Below are 12,491 nucleotides of genomic sequence, written 5' to 3' on the forward strand. Positions count from 1 at the left end.
AGAGACAGAGACAGAGACAGAGAGACAGAGAGAGACACAGAGTCTTGCTGTGTTACGTGCTGGCCCTGAACTTCTAGCGATCTTACTGTTTCAGCTTCCTGAGTGCTGTAATGACAGGCATGCACCACCATGCCTGTCATTACAGGCATGGAAAAGAAAAAAAAAATTTTTTTAAAAAGAATTAAGAGCAAAAGATACTTTCATTGGCAACATAGAGGACTGTGCAAAAAATGTCTTTCCTAGCAGACAAAACAAAGAATGCAATTTAATAATACTGACTGGTATCCATTTAATATTTCCAAAGTTTCTTCACAGTCTTCCTCACTTCACTTTAACATATCCCTTTGATGTTGGTAGTGAGAGGTTACCATTCCATCTTGAAAGATAAAATCAAAGCTAGTAACAAAGTTTGTTCTATTTGATCAGGGTGACGAACCTATGTCATGCATGTTATTGTGTTTTTCTTTTAAGACAAAAGATGTTAATATATGAGTTGTTTTTTTTTCTAAACTAAAACTTCAGTATTCAAATTTAATTGTAGTGTCTGCACTGTGCAAAAAATAAGTGGATTCTGGGTTCTAGTTTGGGTGCTCAGTCTCTAAAAGGTCTGCCCTCATTGTGCTAGATCAATGAAGGTCCCTGAACTTTGAGGTTTCAGTATCCACCAAACTTTGCAGACTTCTTATGTGTCTTTTCATATAAACTCCCTCTGTGGCTTAACTTTCAAGATCTCACCAGCAGTATGCTGTGATGAACAACGTTTTTTCTTATGATACTCCTGCCTCGCAAGTGCTAGGATTACAAGCATGCACACCATACCTAGCAATGAAGTTCTTTTTAAATAATTTAGTTTCTTTGAAAATGACGCGTTTTATGCCAAGAAAACGAACTTTTAGTACTTACTTGTGTAAAAAGTCTGGTTCCGAGCCATGTTCAGACTCAGGTTCTTGCATCTGCTCTCCCAAGGGCCGGCTATTCTCTCGCAGCACAGTGGAAGTAAGCTGTGGGGCTGGGAGGGGGCCGGGAGTCTGAATCATGGTCTCTGTCCTGTTTAGCCATGTGTTATCCAGACTTTCATCTGTAAAATTCCAGTTAGAGTCTCTCAATGTCACAGATGGAGTGAACTCACGGTAGTTATGACATTGACTTGAAGAGCACGGCTTTACAGATACTTCGAATCCTAGTGCTACCAGTTCTTTGTATGACTTTGAAAGTTCCGTTTTCTTACATATAAAATGGTGATATCAATACCTGGGCCTCAGAGTTGTACAATGAAGTGAGGTAATGTATATAACCATCAAATGTTAGGTATCATCACAACATCATGTCTCTTAAGTTTATCCCTGAGGATTTAGTCACCTTAGAAAGCAAAGAATGGGGTCAGGCACAGACCTCTCCAACTTTCCTTTGCTCAAGGAATAACGGGCCTAAAAGTCCAAGGCAGCAGCACTTACGGACTTGTTGGCATTTACAGAGGAATGAGAAAACCCTCTCACAGAACTGGACACCATGGAGAATTAACTCTTTTCTGCTGGCTTATCCATGTGAAGATAGGAGAGTTTCATTGCTTTCATGCCCTTAAGTGCTTCAGGTAAGTCTCCTATGATGATTCTGCCCAGGCCCCATTTACCATTCGTATTTGACTTCCAAAGGAAGTGAAATAATTTCTGCTTACTAAGGATGTAATTATATACTATCTTACATTAGCAGGTAATTTGTCTTGTGTATATGTTATCTCTGTGCTGTAATCAGACTTAAGTTCCTTTAAGGAGCCAGGGACTTCCCACCCCCCCTTCTTCTAAAGATGATTTATAAAGATTAAAGCACTATTTGCACATCTAAAACATCCTGATAAAATAATGTATTAAGTTCCTGCCTATAAAAATTCTGTTATTATGCTAAGAGTTTTACAATTTTCTGAACAATTTTAATCACAAAGTATAGTATGAAAATTGTTTTTTTCTCCTGATGAAGCTCAGAGATGTATGTATGATAGGTATCTTGTATGCCATCAAGCATTCCATCTGTCTCAGTGTTACTCAAGTTTTTTTTAACGTTTTGCCAGACACATGTGGACCTCCTGGATTGGCTTTCTGATCCCTGAAAATACCCATCATTATGTGGTTCTACTGATTTGGAACTCACTACTGAATCTCTTAAGGTGCATTTAATCATTTTCTATTCATAGTACTTTTGACATTTAATTCAAAACTTCTCTTTTCTATACTTCAATTTTATGCTTAAAAGATTGTCACGTAGATTCTGACCCAAAATCATTTGTTAGCTCTTTATTTCATGTCATCTTGTCCCCAAAATCTTCCCTCATTCACTAAAAATTTGGTCACCCATGTATGTTCCCAAAGCCTTCTGTGTTTGCCCTATCATGCTGAACTCCAATTGCATTTTTCTTCTCTGTCTATCTGCACTAAGAGCTCTTTTACTAATTCCTAGTCTGTAGCACTTAACCTGGTTCTTAGGAAGATGCTTGGTAGAGACCTGAACGAATAAATTCAGGAAAAGCTCACTCCTCTTAAATAGGCCCTTGTAACTGCCTAGATTCCTCAGTGAAAATGTTTATTTTTATTTTTTTTTATTTTAAAGAGAGTAACAATAATAAAAAAGAACAATTTGTTAATGTGCTCTTCATCCCAAACAGATGAAATTGCTGCCCAAGGGCTCTAGACAAGCAACCCATTTCAGTTATTTTGTAAATTTCAAAATCACACAGAGCAATTTTTCTGTAATTTACCAATTACCAAATTAACCTGGTCTATAAATGTGTCTGTAGTTTTAAAGATAAAATTGACTTCCTTTAGTGAGTGATACATGGTTATTTAAATTCTCTAAGCCTTAGTTTCTTCTATATAAAATGTGGATGAGTGTTCAATTTAAAGTTGATTTATAAGACATCTATAAAGTATTATATAGTACAGTTGTATTAGCATTAAATAATATAATAATACAGCATATAGTAAATATCTGGTGAATGTTGGCTAATATGAACATCCCATCTAACCTGTAAGTTAAAAAAAGGATGTAGACATGAGGCACCCTGATAGAGGGTGCTACAGAAAATATTTTCAAAGAAACATGAAGTAATTCTTTACAGAAAAGTCTATGAGCCTACAAGTCTTAAAGCTGAAACTTGAAATTTTAAACTCTGTTAAGACTGTTAAACCTTACATTAAATTGACCTCTTTTATTCTCATTAAAAGACAGATGCTGCCTCATCTAACTGATGCTATATAAGAGGCATTACTATATGATCATGGCATTCTGATAATAGCAGCTAACATTTATTGAATGCGACCTTTGGGCTAAATACTGTGCTCAGTATTAAGCATGTACCATGTGTTTTATTTGGAGTATCTCATTTAATATTCACACCCATAGGCTGGGTATTCTTTCATTTGATCAACTATGGAAGCTTAGAGAGGTTAAGTAACAAACTCAAAGGTCATATGGTAAATTAGAAAGCCAGCTTTGAATTGTGAAACTTTTATTTTAGGGTTTGTGCTCTTCATCAGTAGTCAGTATTCCACAATAATGAAAGACAAATTAGACTTAAATTCTAATTAATTGTGCCACATATTTTAGAGAACCTTTGATAAGTCACTTTTTAGGCAGCAGAGGCAAGGTGCTGAATGAAATCTGAGTAAGTTGTAAGAAAGAGCAAGACAGCAGTACTCAGCTCACTGCCACCTTCTCTTGGTTTGGAAAAAACAGAAGTATGGAGAAAGAGATTATTTTAGAAAATAAGCATGCTTACTTTGAGGCTTCTCTAGGTAACTCAAAGAGAAATACTGTTTTAACAGCAATTTTTAGTCTTTTTGGATACAGAATATCTATCATTGACCAGATTTTCATAACCATTTACCTTCCTGTTTCCCATAGTCCAACAGGGTTATCACTGTCTTGTGGTATGAAAATAAATCACCCAACCAAATGATAGAACTAGAAAGCTATTCTGACATACTCAATTTGTTCCCCTCAAATTAGCAGTAGCCTCGTATTAATGAATTTTAATATCATATTTTAAATTCCAGGTGTCAGAGGCATATGGCATAGGGATCAACTCTGTAGCCTTTCCTAACTGCTTCCTCTTTTTCTGTGCTATCTTCTTCTATACTTAATGATTCTTCAAACTCTTTTTTCTTGGCCCTTTTCATTTTATCTGTTTTAAACTTTTTACCTGGATATCTCACTATGTATCAAATGTACAAGGAAATCATGTGTCTAACATTATCTTGCTTCAACAGGTCACTTGCCATTTTACTTATCGCAGGCAAACTATCTCATAGTGTCCAGGCAGAGAGGCAGACTTACCTTCTACTCGTTTTTTGTGAAGTGGGGGTCGTCCTTTCTTATTTCTTACTGAGGAGGTTTTGCTGCTGCTGCTTCCACTGTTCACAGACATTCTATCATCTTCACCCCCAGTGACTAATGAATTCCTATAGGAGATGAGTGGAAGCCATACATCTTCCCTCCTTTCCATCATCTGCTCAGTAAGGAATTTCTCTAGGTATGAATGACTAGAAACATAATAGAAAAAGCAGTGATTTTCATGTTAAGTTGTTCATGTGTCACTTAATTACTTTTTCTTAATCTGAGTCTGCAGATTCGGAAGGACCCTTGGGGCAGACATTAACTGTGCCTGCCTTTGGAAAGAATGACAATTGAAAGTTTTGCTTCCTATATTTCTGGAATCCTTTCCAGAGAAGTGTGTGTGTGTGTGTGTGCGCGCACGCGTGTATGTGTTTATATGTTCTTTCCTACATTTCTTCCTTTGCTTTTATGCACTAATGGGGAAATAAAGATCAGAAATTTGGCTGTAAAGATTACCGAGTTTTCTTTAAGGTGTTCAGATCAGGGCAGGAACTGAAATGGTGAAGTGAGGATGCTGGCATACCACAGCAAGTATCTTATCGATAAAATTTATAAAAGATAGTATGTATATTAAATGGAGAAGAACGTGTACTAAATCTTGGTAAGAACAAGAGTCACAACACATTTAAACCACAACTTGTTTTCTTCCCTTGTTCCCTCTCTCTGCTGTGGAAACTGCTCCAGGCAGGTGGCCAAGAAGGGGGCTCTCCTTTTCCCTAGCCCTCAGTCTAGGGCTACCCTGAAAGGAAGGAGCACAGCATTTACTTTCCTTATCACCCACTAGCCCTGTGGTGCCGAAGCTCTATTGTGAGCAATAGCTCAAGAACAGAACAAAAAACAAAACAAAACAAAACAAAACAAAACAAAACACCGAGGTTCTTTTTGCCCATCTAGCCCCAACTTACAGGGTAGAAGTTCTATTCTATGCACATCATGGTGAGAATACTAGGGCTCTGAATGCCTGTATTTTAACTCCAAACATAGATAGGGGCAGGCTAAGAGGCAGAGGTTACCCAGCCTTTTCCTGCTCTAAGAGCAGGGGTCTTATTCTGGGAGAAGGATGCTGTTCCATCCCATTCCCCAACCCCTAGTCCCTCTTCAGTGGCATAAATGTTAAAAGTTATGCCCAGGGGCTGAAGCAAAGTAAAAAGAAGCTTATAGCTGTGTTTGTGAGGTTGAAGAGAGTTTACAAAATTCCTTTCCAAAAGGTCTTGTTAAAAACAGTAGAGATCATATGCCTGTAATCCCAGCACTCAGGAAGCTGAGGCAGGAGGACAAAACTCAAAAACAACAAGGCTTCAGAAGGACAGGGAACACATATCAAAACTAGGTAAATAATTATTTCACAATATATGCTATATTATCTAAAATGTCCAGTTTTCAAGAAAAATGTACGAGATATGCTAGGAAACAGAGAAATGTGATATATACATTAGAAAAAAAAATCATTGAATAGGAAGTTGGCCTACAAAATTTTTAAAGTAAATCCTCCATCTAAAGAACTACAAAAGCGATATCTAAAGAACTGAAGAAATTGTGATGACAGTATCTTATGAAATAGAGAATATGAATAAAAAGAAAACAAAAGCACCAAAATGAAGTTGTTTTTGTTGTTGTTATTTTTGGTGTTGAGGATGGAGCCCAGGGATTTGTGCATGCTATGTTCTACTACTGAGCTACACCCACAGCCGCCAATGGAAATGAAAAGTACAATAACAGAAACTAAAATACACTACACGGGGTCAACAGTAGGTCTGAGCTAGAAAAAGAATCAAGCTTGAAGATGTTACTAAGGGATTATGCAATGTGAAAAAAGAAAAAAGAAAGAAGAATGAAGAAAAATGAACAAAGCCCAAGAGAAACGCGAGACGTCATTAACAGCCCTGACATTTACAGTAGGAATACCATGAAAGAAAAGAATAGGAAAAAAAAAAGAAAAAGAAATAATGACTAAAACTTCCTGAGTATGAGAAAAAAATATTAACATAAATCCACAAAGGTCAATAAACTCCAAACAAATGCAAAAATATCCACATACATTTATCACTGGAAAAATGCCGACAGCCATATATTAAGAGAAAATCTTGAAAGCAGTAAAAGCAACGCATTATGTACAAAAGAAATTCAACAAAATTAAGATCAACTTCAACAAAATTAGACCAACTTCTCATTAGGCAGCCAGAAAGCTTCAGGGAGGCCAGAAGGCAGTGTGGAATGACACAGTCAAGTGCCAAAAGTAAAAGCAAGGAATTTTTTACTGTCAAGGGGATAGAACCCACGGCCTTGTGAATACTAGACAAGGGCTGCATTGTCAGCCCTCAAATAATGATTGTATACCCAAGGTAACTGCACTGCAAAACTAAAGAGAAAGTAAAGACATCCTCAGATATACAAAAGCCGAGCAATTTGTTGCTAGAAAACTTGCCTTAGAACTATTAAAGAAAGCTCTTCAAGCTGAATGCAAATACCAGAAGATAATCTGAATGTATATGAAAAAACAAAGAATGCCAGTAAAGGTTAACTATTACTTATCCTTTATTTTCTGAATTTATAAAGCAACTGCACTATTGTATTATTGGGCAATAACACACTATATCATTGGGCCAATAACAAATATTTCATAATAAGCAAAAAGAGACAGGCAGGAGAAAAGCTATATTACACTAACCAAATGATGATTCAAATCTACAGGAAGAAATGAAGAGAACCAGAAATGGTATAAAGGAAGATTAATATGACAAAGCACATAAACATATATGCACTTTCTTTTATTTTCTCAGTTTTTTTGTTTTTGTTTTTGTTTTTCCAGTACTGGGAATCGAACTCACGACCTTGTGCTTGCCAGGCAGGCACTGTGCCACTGAGCTAAATCCGCAGCCCCCTATTTTCTCAACTTCTAAAGACTGTATCAAATAGTAATTTTATCACTGGGCTTGTAACATAAATAGATATACTATGTATAACTATCACAAAAAAAAGGAAGAAAATGGAGTTATACTGAAGTAGAATTTTTATACTTCCTTAGAATTGAGTTAGAATAAATCTGAATAGGTCAGAGATATAGCTCAGTGGCACAGTGCCCGCCTGGCAAGTGTAAGGTCCTGAGTTTGATTCCTGGTTAAAAACAAAACAAAACAAAACAAAACAAAACAAAACATAACATAAATGCACGTCCCCAAAAAGGAAAAAAATGGGTAGTACACTAGGCAAAGGATTAACAAGGAAACAGAAGAGTTATATAAAACAGTACAAAGCTGGGCACATGCTTATAATCTCAGTGGTGGGGAGGCTGAGGCAGTTAAGATAACTGCAAGTTCAAGGCCAACCTGAACTACATAGTGAGACCTGTCTCAAAAACCAAACCAAACCAAACCAAACCAAACCAAACCAAACCAAACCAAACCAAACCAAACCAAACCAAACCAACAATACAACTCAAAAAAGAGCCAGGCATTGTGGTGCATACCAGTGACCCCAGCATTAAGGCAGCTGAGGCAAGAGGACCAGACCAGACCAAACCAAACCAAACCAAACCAAACCAAACCAAACCAAACCAAACCAAACCAAACCAACAATACAAAAACTCAAAAAAGAGCCAGGTATTTTGCACGCCAGTGACCCCAGCATTAAGGCAGCTGAGGCAAGAGGACTGTAAAGAGTTTGAGGCCAGCATGGGGTACATGGTGAGTTCATGGCCAGCCTGAACTACACAGCAAAGACCCTGTCTGCCATTAAGCCCCCTAAGTCTCCCTTCCCTTTGAATACACTTATCCTATTATTCTTGCTACTTTCTGCAGCAGTTCTACAAATCTTTTGTGTCTACAAGATATGATAAAAAATACAGTGAACACTGCTACTGAGGGCCATCCAATGGAAAGGCAGTCTTATAAAATCATGTGTCCTCATCTACCTTATTCACCAGATCTAGCACTCTGCAACTCCTCTTGCCGAAGTCAAAACATCTGTGGCAAGGTAAAAATGGCTGAGTTGATGCAGGACATGAAGCAGTAATAGAACTACTAAACACTCAGGAAAGAGGACTTCCAGAACTGCTTCAGAAAGTGGCAAGAATGATGGAATAAGTGTTTTTCAAGCAAGGTGTAGTATGTTGATGGGCATTTGTGACAATGTCTTTTAATATAATACATTAAAATTTAAACATTCACTGTATTTTCCCATCATACTACATATGTTTTTCTCAAGTGTACATGCGTCATTTTCAAAGACAGACCATATGTTGGTCCATAAAACAAGCCTCAGAAAGTTTAGAAGACTGAAGTCAACAATACATAATTTCTTATCACAATACAATGAAATTAGAAATCAGTAACAAAAAGAAAATTTGGAATTTTACAAATTCAGTAGTAAGTCCCTGACTCATGAGCATTTGAGTTACGAACTTTCACAGATACAGTGGACCTTACATTTGGTTTTTTAATACTTTACATTGTATCAAAGGTGTGTAAGACTCACTTTGTCAGGTTTATGAATGAATTCAACTTAACATTCTCCTGGAACGGAACTTATTTGTATGTTGGGGACTTACTGTACGTGAAAATTAAATGAAATAGTCCTAAAAACCTAAATGAAATAGTCCTCAAAAATAGTCCTATTGGTTAAAGAAGAAATAACAACTGAAATGAGAAGAAACTTATGAGAACAGAAATGCAATATAATTCAAAGTCATCTTCAGAGGAAAATGTAGATGCAAAATGTCAATATTAAAGTTTTCAGATTCAAAGAAGAGGGACCAAGGTGGCTGAATAAGATCTTCCAGCAATCACCACAGACACACTAATTTAAACAGCTATTTAAACACTCAAGTGTCTTCACAAGAGCTAAGAAAGTGAGGCAAGAGATCATAATGCCTGGCTTACTATAATTAAAAGATACAGCACAGACAGTTGTGGCAGCAAACTGCCTATGATCCCAGCTACTTTGGAGGCTGAGGCAGGAGGATCACAAGTTCAATCTGAGGCAGGAGAATCAGAAGTTCAAGCCCAGGTTGAGTAACTTAGCAAGACCCTGTCTCAAAAAGTACCAGGCTCAGTGGCACAGTGCCTGCCTGGCAAGCACCAGGTCCTGAGTTTGATTCTGGTACTAAAAACAAAACAACAAAATAAAAAGTAGCTCAGTGTTCCCTGGGTTCAATCCTCAGTACTAGGAAAAAAAAGTAGAGTAAGGGAGGAAGAGACAGAAGAGGAAAGACAGAAAGACCGACCGACCGACAGACAGACAGACACAGAATACGAGATACCCACATCATCCCCTTACATCTCCTTATCATTCCTCCCCTTTATCATCAGGCAGATGCCTGAAGCTTAGGGGAAGGAGAAAGAATTAAGTCCAGGCCTTAGTTAAGAAACTTAGAGTTAAACCTGCCATGGTGAAACCAAGTGCCTCAGAAAAGGCTCAGGCCATAGCTCAAGGCCATGCCCCACGGACTGAGCCCCTGGAGCTTCATCAGCCCTGCGGCTAATGAGACTGTCACTACCACTGCACCCGCAACCCCAGGAAGCAGAGTGAGGAGTAAAACTGTGCCTACTGGGGAGCAGGGCAGAAAAGCTAACACAGAATTTTGCCTTAGAGCTTACTGCGGGACTCATAAAGGTAAGCCCTGGATCCACGAAGAAAGCAAAGTCCACTATGCGCAGGACACAGCTGGCAGATGGAACTTCTAGATCTGCCTTGGTGCCAGCTGGAAATCTGCATGCAGGTGAGACAGTCTCACATTTTGGCCCACACCAGTGCCAACCATAGGGTGGGCCTAAGGCACATTTCCCTTCCCCCAGATTGTAAAGTTCTTGTGTGGCTGTGGGACTCAGGTAAAAGTCGTCATTAGCCTTGGTGGACTGTGGGCTAATGGTGCAACACAGCCATTGTATTGGTGGTCAAGTATATGGCATAAGAGCTTGGGGCCAGTTCTTCTGTAATAATTATACCCTCAGCAGGCAGTGTCTTGTAGTTTGTGACCACAGATTGCTGATAATGGATGAGGATTCTAAGTTTTCCCTGTCCCAGAGAAAGAGTTGCAGGGCTGGACCATTCTTTGTACTTACTCCCCTAGTTCATGCTGAAGAACATGACAACTACAGATTTGGGCCAAATCTGGGCTAGGATTGCCCTGTAATCCTGCAATGATACAACACACCAACAGCAGACTTTCAGCAAACCTGCAGGTAGGGTGGCTTACACCTATAAAATAGCAGAAGTGGCTACAGGCTGACAGAGAATAAATGACCTGCTTACAATTTCTGGAAAGACAGACAAAGGCCAGATTAGGAAGACTGAAACAAATACCTACTCTTTCATAGTGTAGCCGGCACCTCATACTAACAAGCATCAAGAACTTCCAGGTAACCAAGACTTCCCCTAATTGTCAAAATTAAGCACTAAAAACTGACCAGATGGAACCAGTATGACAAACTCTTGGAAGAAGAGTTCCTTTAAAAAAAAATTCAGTGAACTTTGAGAACACAAGGAAACAGAGACACAAGGATTTAAAAAAATCCTTGAGCTGAAAAATACACTAAGTGGAAACAAAAACACAATAGAAGTCATCATACACAGGTCAGAACAAACAGGAGAATTAGCGCATTGTAAATATAGAGTTGGAAGAGAAAAAAGAGTGAAGAGGACAGAAAAGAAAGAGTTTACAGAAATGGGGGGACTATATCAAAAGAGCAAATATTTGGGTTACTAGGGTTAAATGAAGAAACTGAAAATCCCCAAAAGTAGAAAACTTACTTTACAGACCAGGAAAGAAGAGCTTAAGATTTTCAAAGTACTAAAGGGGGGAAATCATTGCCCACCCCCAAATCACTACACCCAGTGAAGTTATTCTTTAAAATGGAGAAGATATAAAGATATTCTCAGACAAAAAGCTGAAATTATCTCTCTGCCAAATAGAGAGTCCTTCCAAAAATGCTAAAAGGAGTTCTCACACAGAAATAAGTGATAAGATTAAGAAGGAAACACTGGAAGGTATAAAACTTACAGATAAGATAGTATTATAAACATGGTATGCAAACCACTCATCTCTTTAGGGTGAGGACTGAAAAAAAAAGCTGGGCATGATGGCACACACCTGTAATTCCAGCACTCTGGGAGGCTGGGGCAGGAGGATCGTAAGTTTGAGCCAAGCTTAGGCAACTGAGTGAGAGCCTTTCTCAAAATTAAACCAAACCAAACCAAACCAAACCAAACCAAACCAAACCAAACCAAACCAAACCAAACCAAACCAAACGACATCAGATGCTGCATTATGTTAACAGACAGGCAATATAGGAAACAGGCAATATGTAAAATGGAGTATCAAACATTTAAAATATAGGAGGAAATGAAATGAGTTTTTTTTTTTTTTTTGAAAAAGTATGTATTTCTCCTCTATTATATTCAGTAGTTCTGGAGCTTAAACCTAGGACCTCATGCATGCTCATAACTGCTTTACCACTGAATAGTATCTCTAGCTCTGTTTCTTTTTGTCTTTAAGATCAAGTTATGTTACTAACACAATAGTTTACTATTACTAAAAGCTGCTTTTTGCAAGTATTACGGGAACCACAAAGCAAAAAACTAAAGTAGAGCAACCAAAATAATAACGGATCAAAACATACTAGTTTGAGGCCAGCCTGAGCTACAGTGAGTTCAAGGCCAGCCTGAGCTACAGAGCAAAACCGTCTCAACCCCGCCCCCCTCAACAAATTGCACCCTAGACCAAATACATCTAACAGACATCTACAGAACATTCCATCTAACAACTGAAAAACCCGTATTTTTTCCAATGGCACGGTGGCACATTTTCCTAGATAAATTGTATAAAAGGCCACAAAACAAGACTTGACAAATTTAATGAACATCAAGATCATATTGCGTATCTTTTCTAGCCATCATATAGTAACATTAGAAATCAGTGAGAAAAAAAAAAAAAAAAAGGAAACAATGCAAGAGCTTGGAAATTAAAAAGTTTACTCCCAAACCACCAATGGATGAAGGAAGGAATTAAGAAAGAAAATAAAAAATCTTGAACATGTAAACAGAACACACACAAAACTATGAAATACAGAAAAAGCAGTACTAAGAGAGAAATTTACATCAACCAGTGC

The 12,491-nt window shown here is 37.9% G+C and overlaps 1 protein-coding gene across 1 annotated transcript; it reads right to left on the bottom strand.

The window, feature by feature from the left end:
• Window positions 1-903: 903 nt before the first annotated feature.
• LOC102027600 (cohesin subunit SA-1-like) lies at window positions 904-4,554 on the bottom strand (the record flags this gene model as incomplete). The annotated part of the gene is made up of 2 exons (XM_005415149.2): window positions 4,327-4,554; window positions 904-1,078 (listed from the first exon to the last, which is right to left on the bottom strand). Coding segments are annotated over exons 1-2 (347 nt in total), but the record flags the coding sequence as incomplete, so codon positions are not given.
• Between the last annotated feature and the right edge of the window lie 7,937 nt (window positions 4,555-12,491).

Source organism: Chinchilla lanigera, unplaced genomic scaffold (genome assembly GCF_000276665.1).
Source record: "Chinchilla lanigera isolate Chin_1 unplaced genomic scaffold, ChiLan1.0 scaffold00520, whole genome shotgun sequence".
Lineage (NCBI taxonomy): Eukaryota > Metazoa > Chordata > Mammalia > Rodentia > Chinchillidae > Chinchilla > Chinchilla lanigera.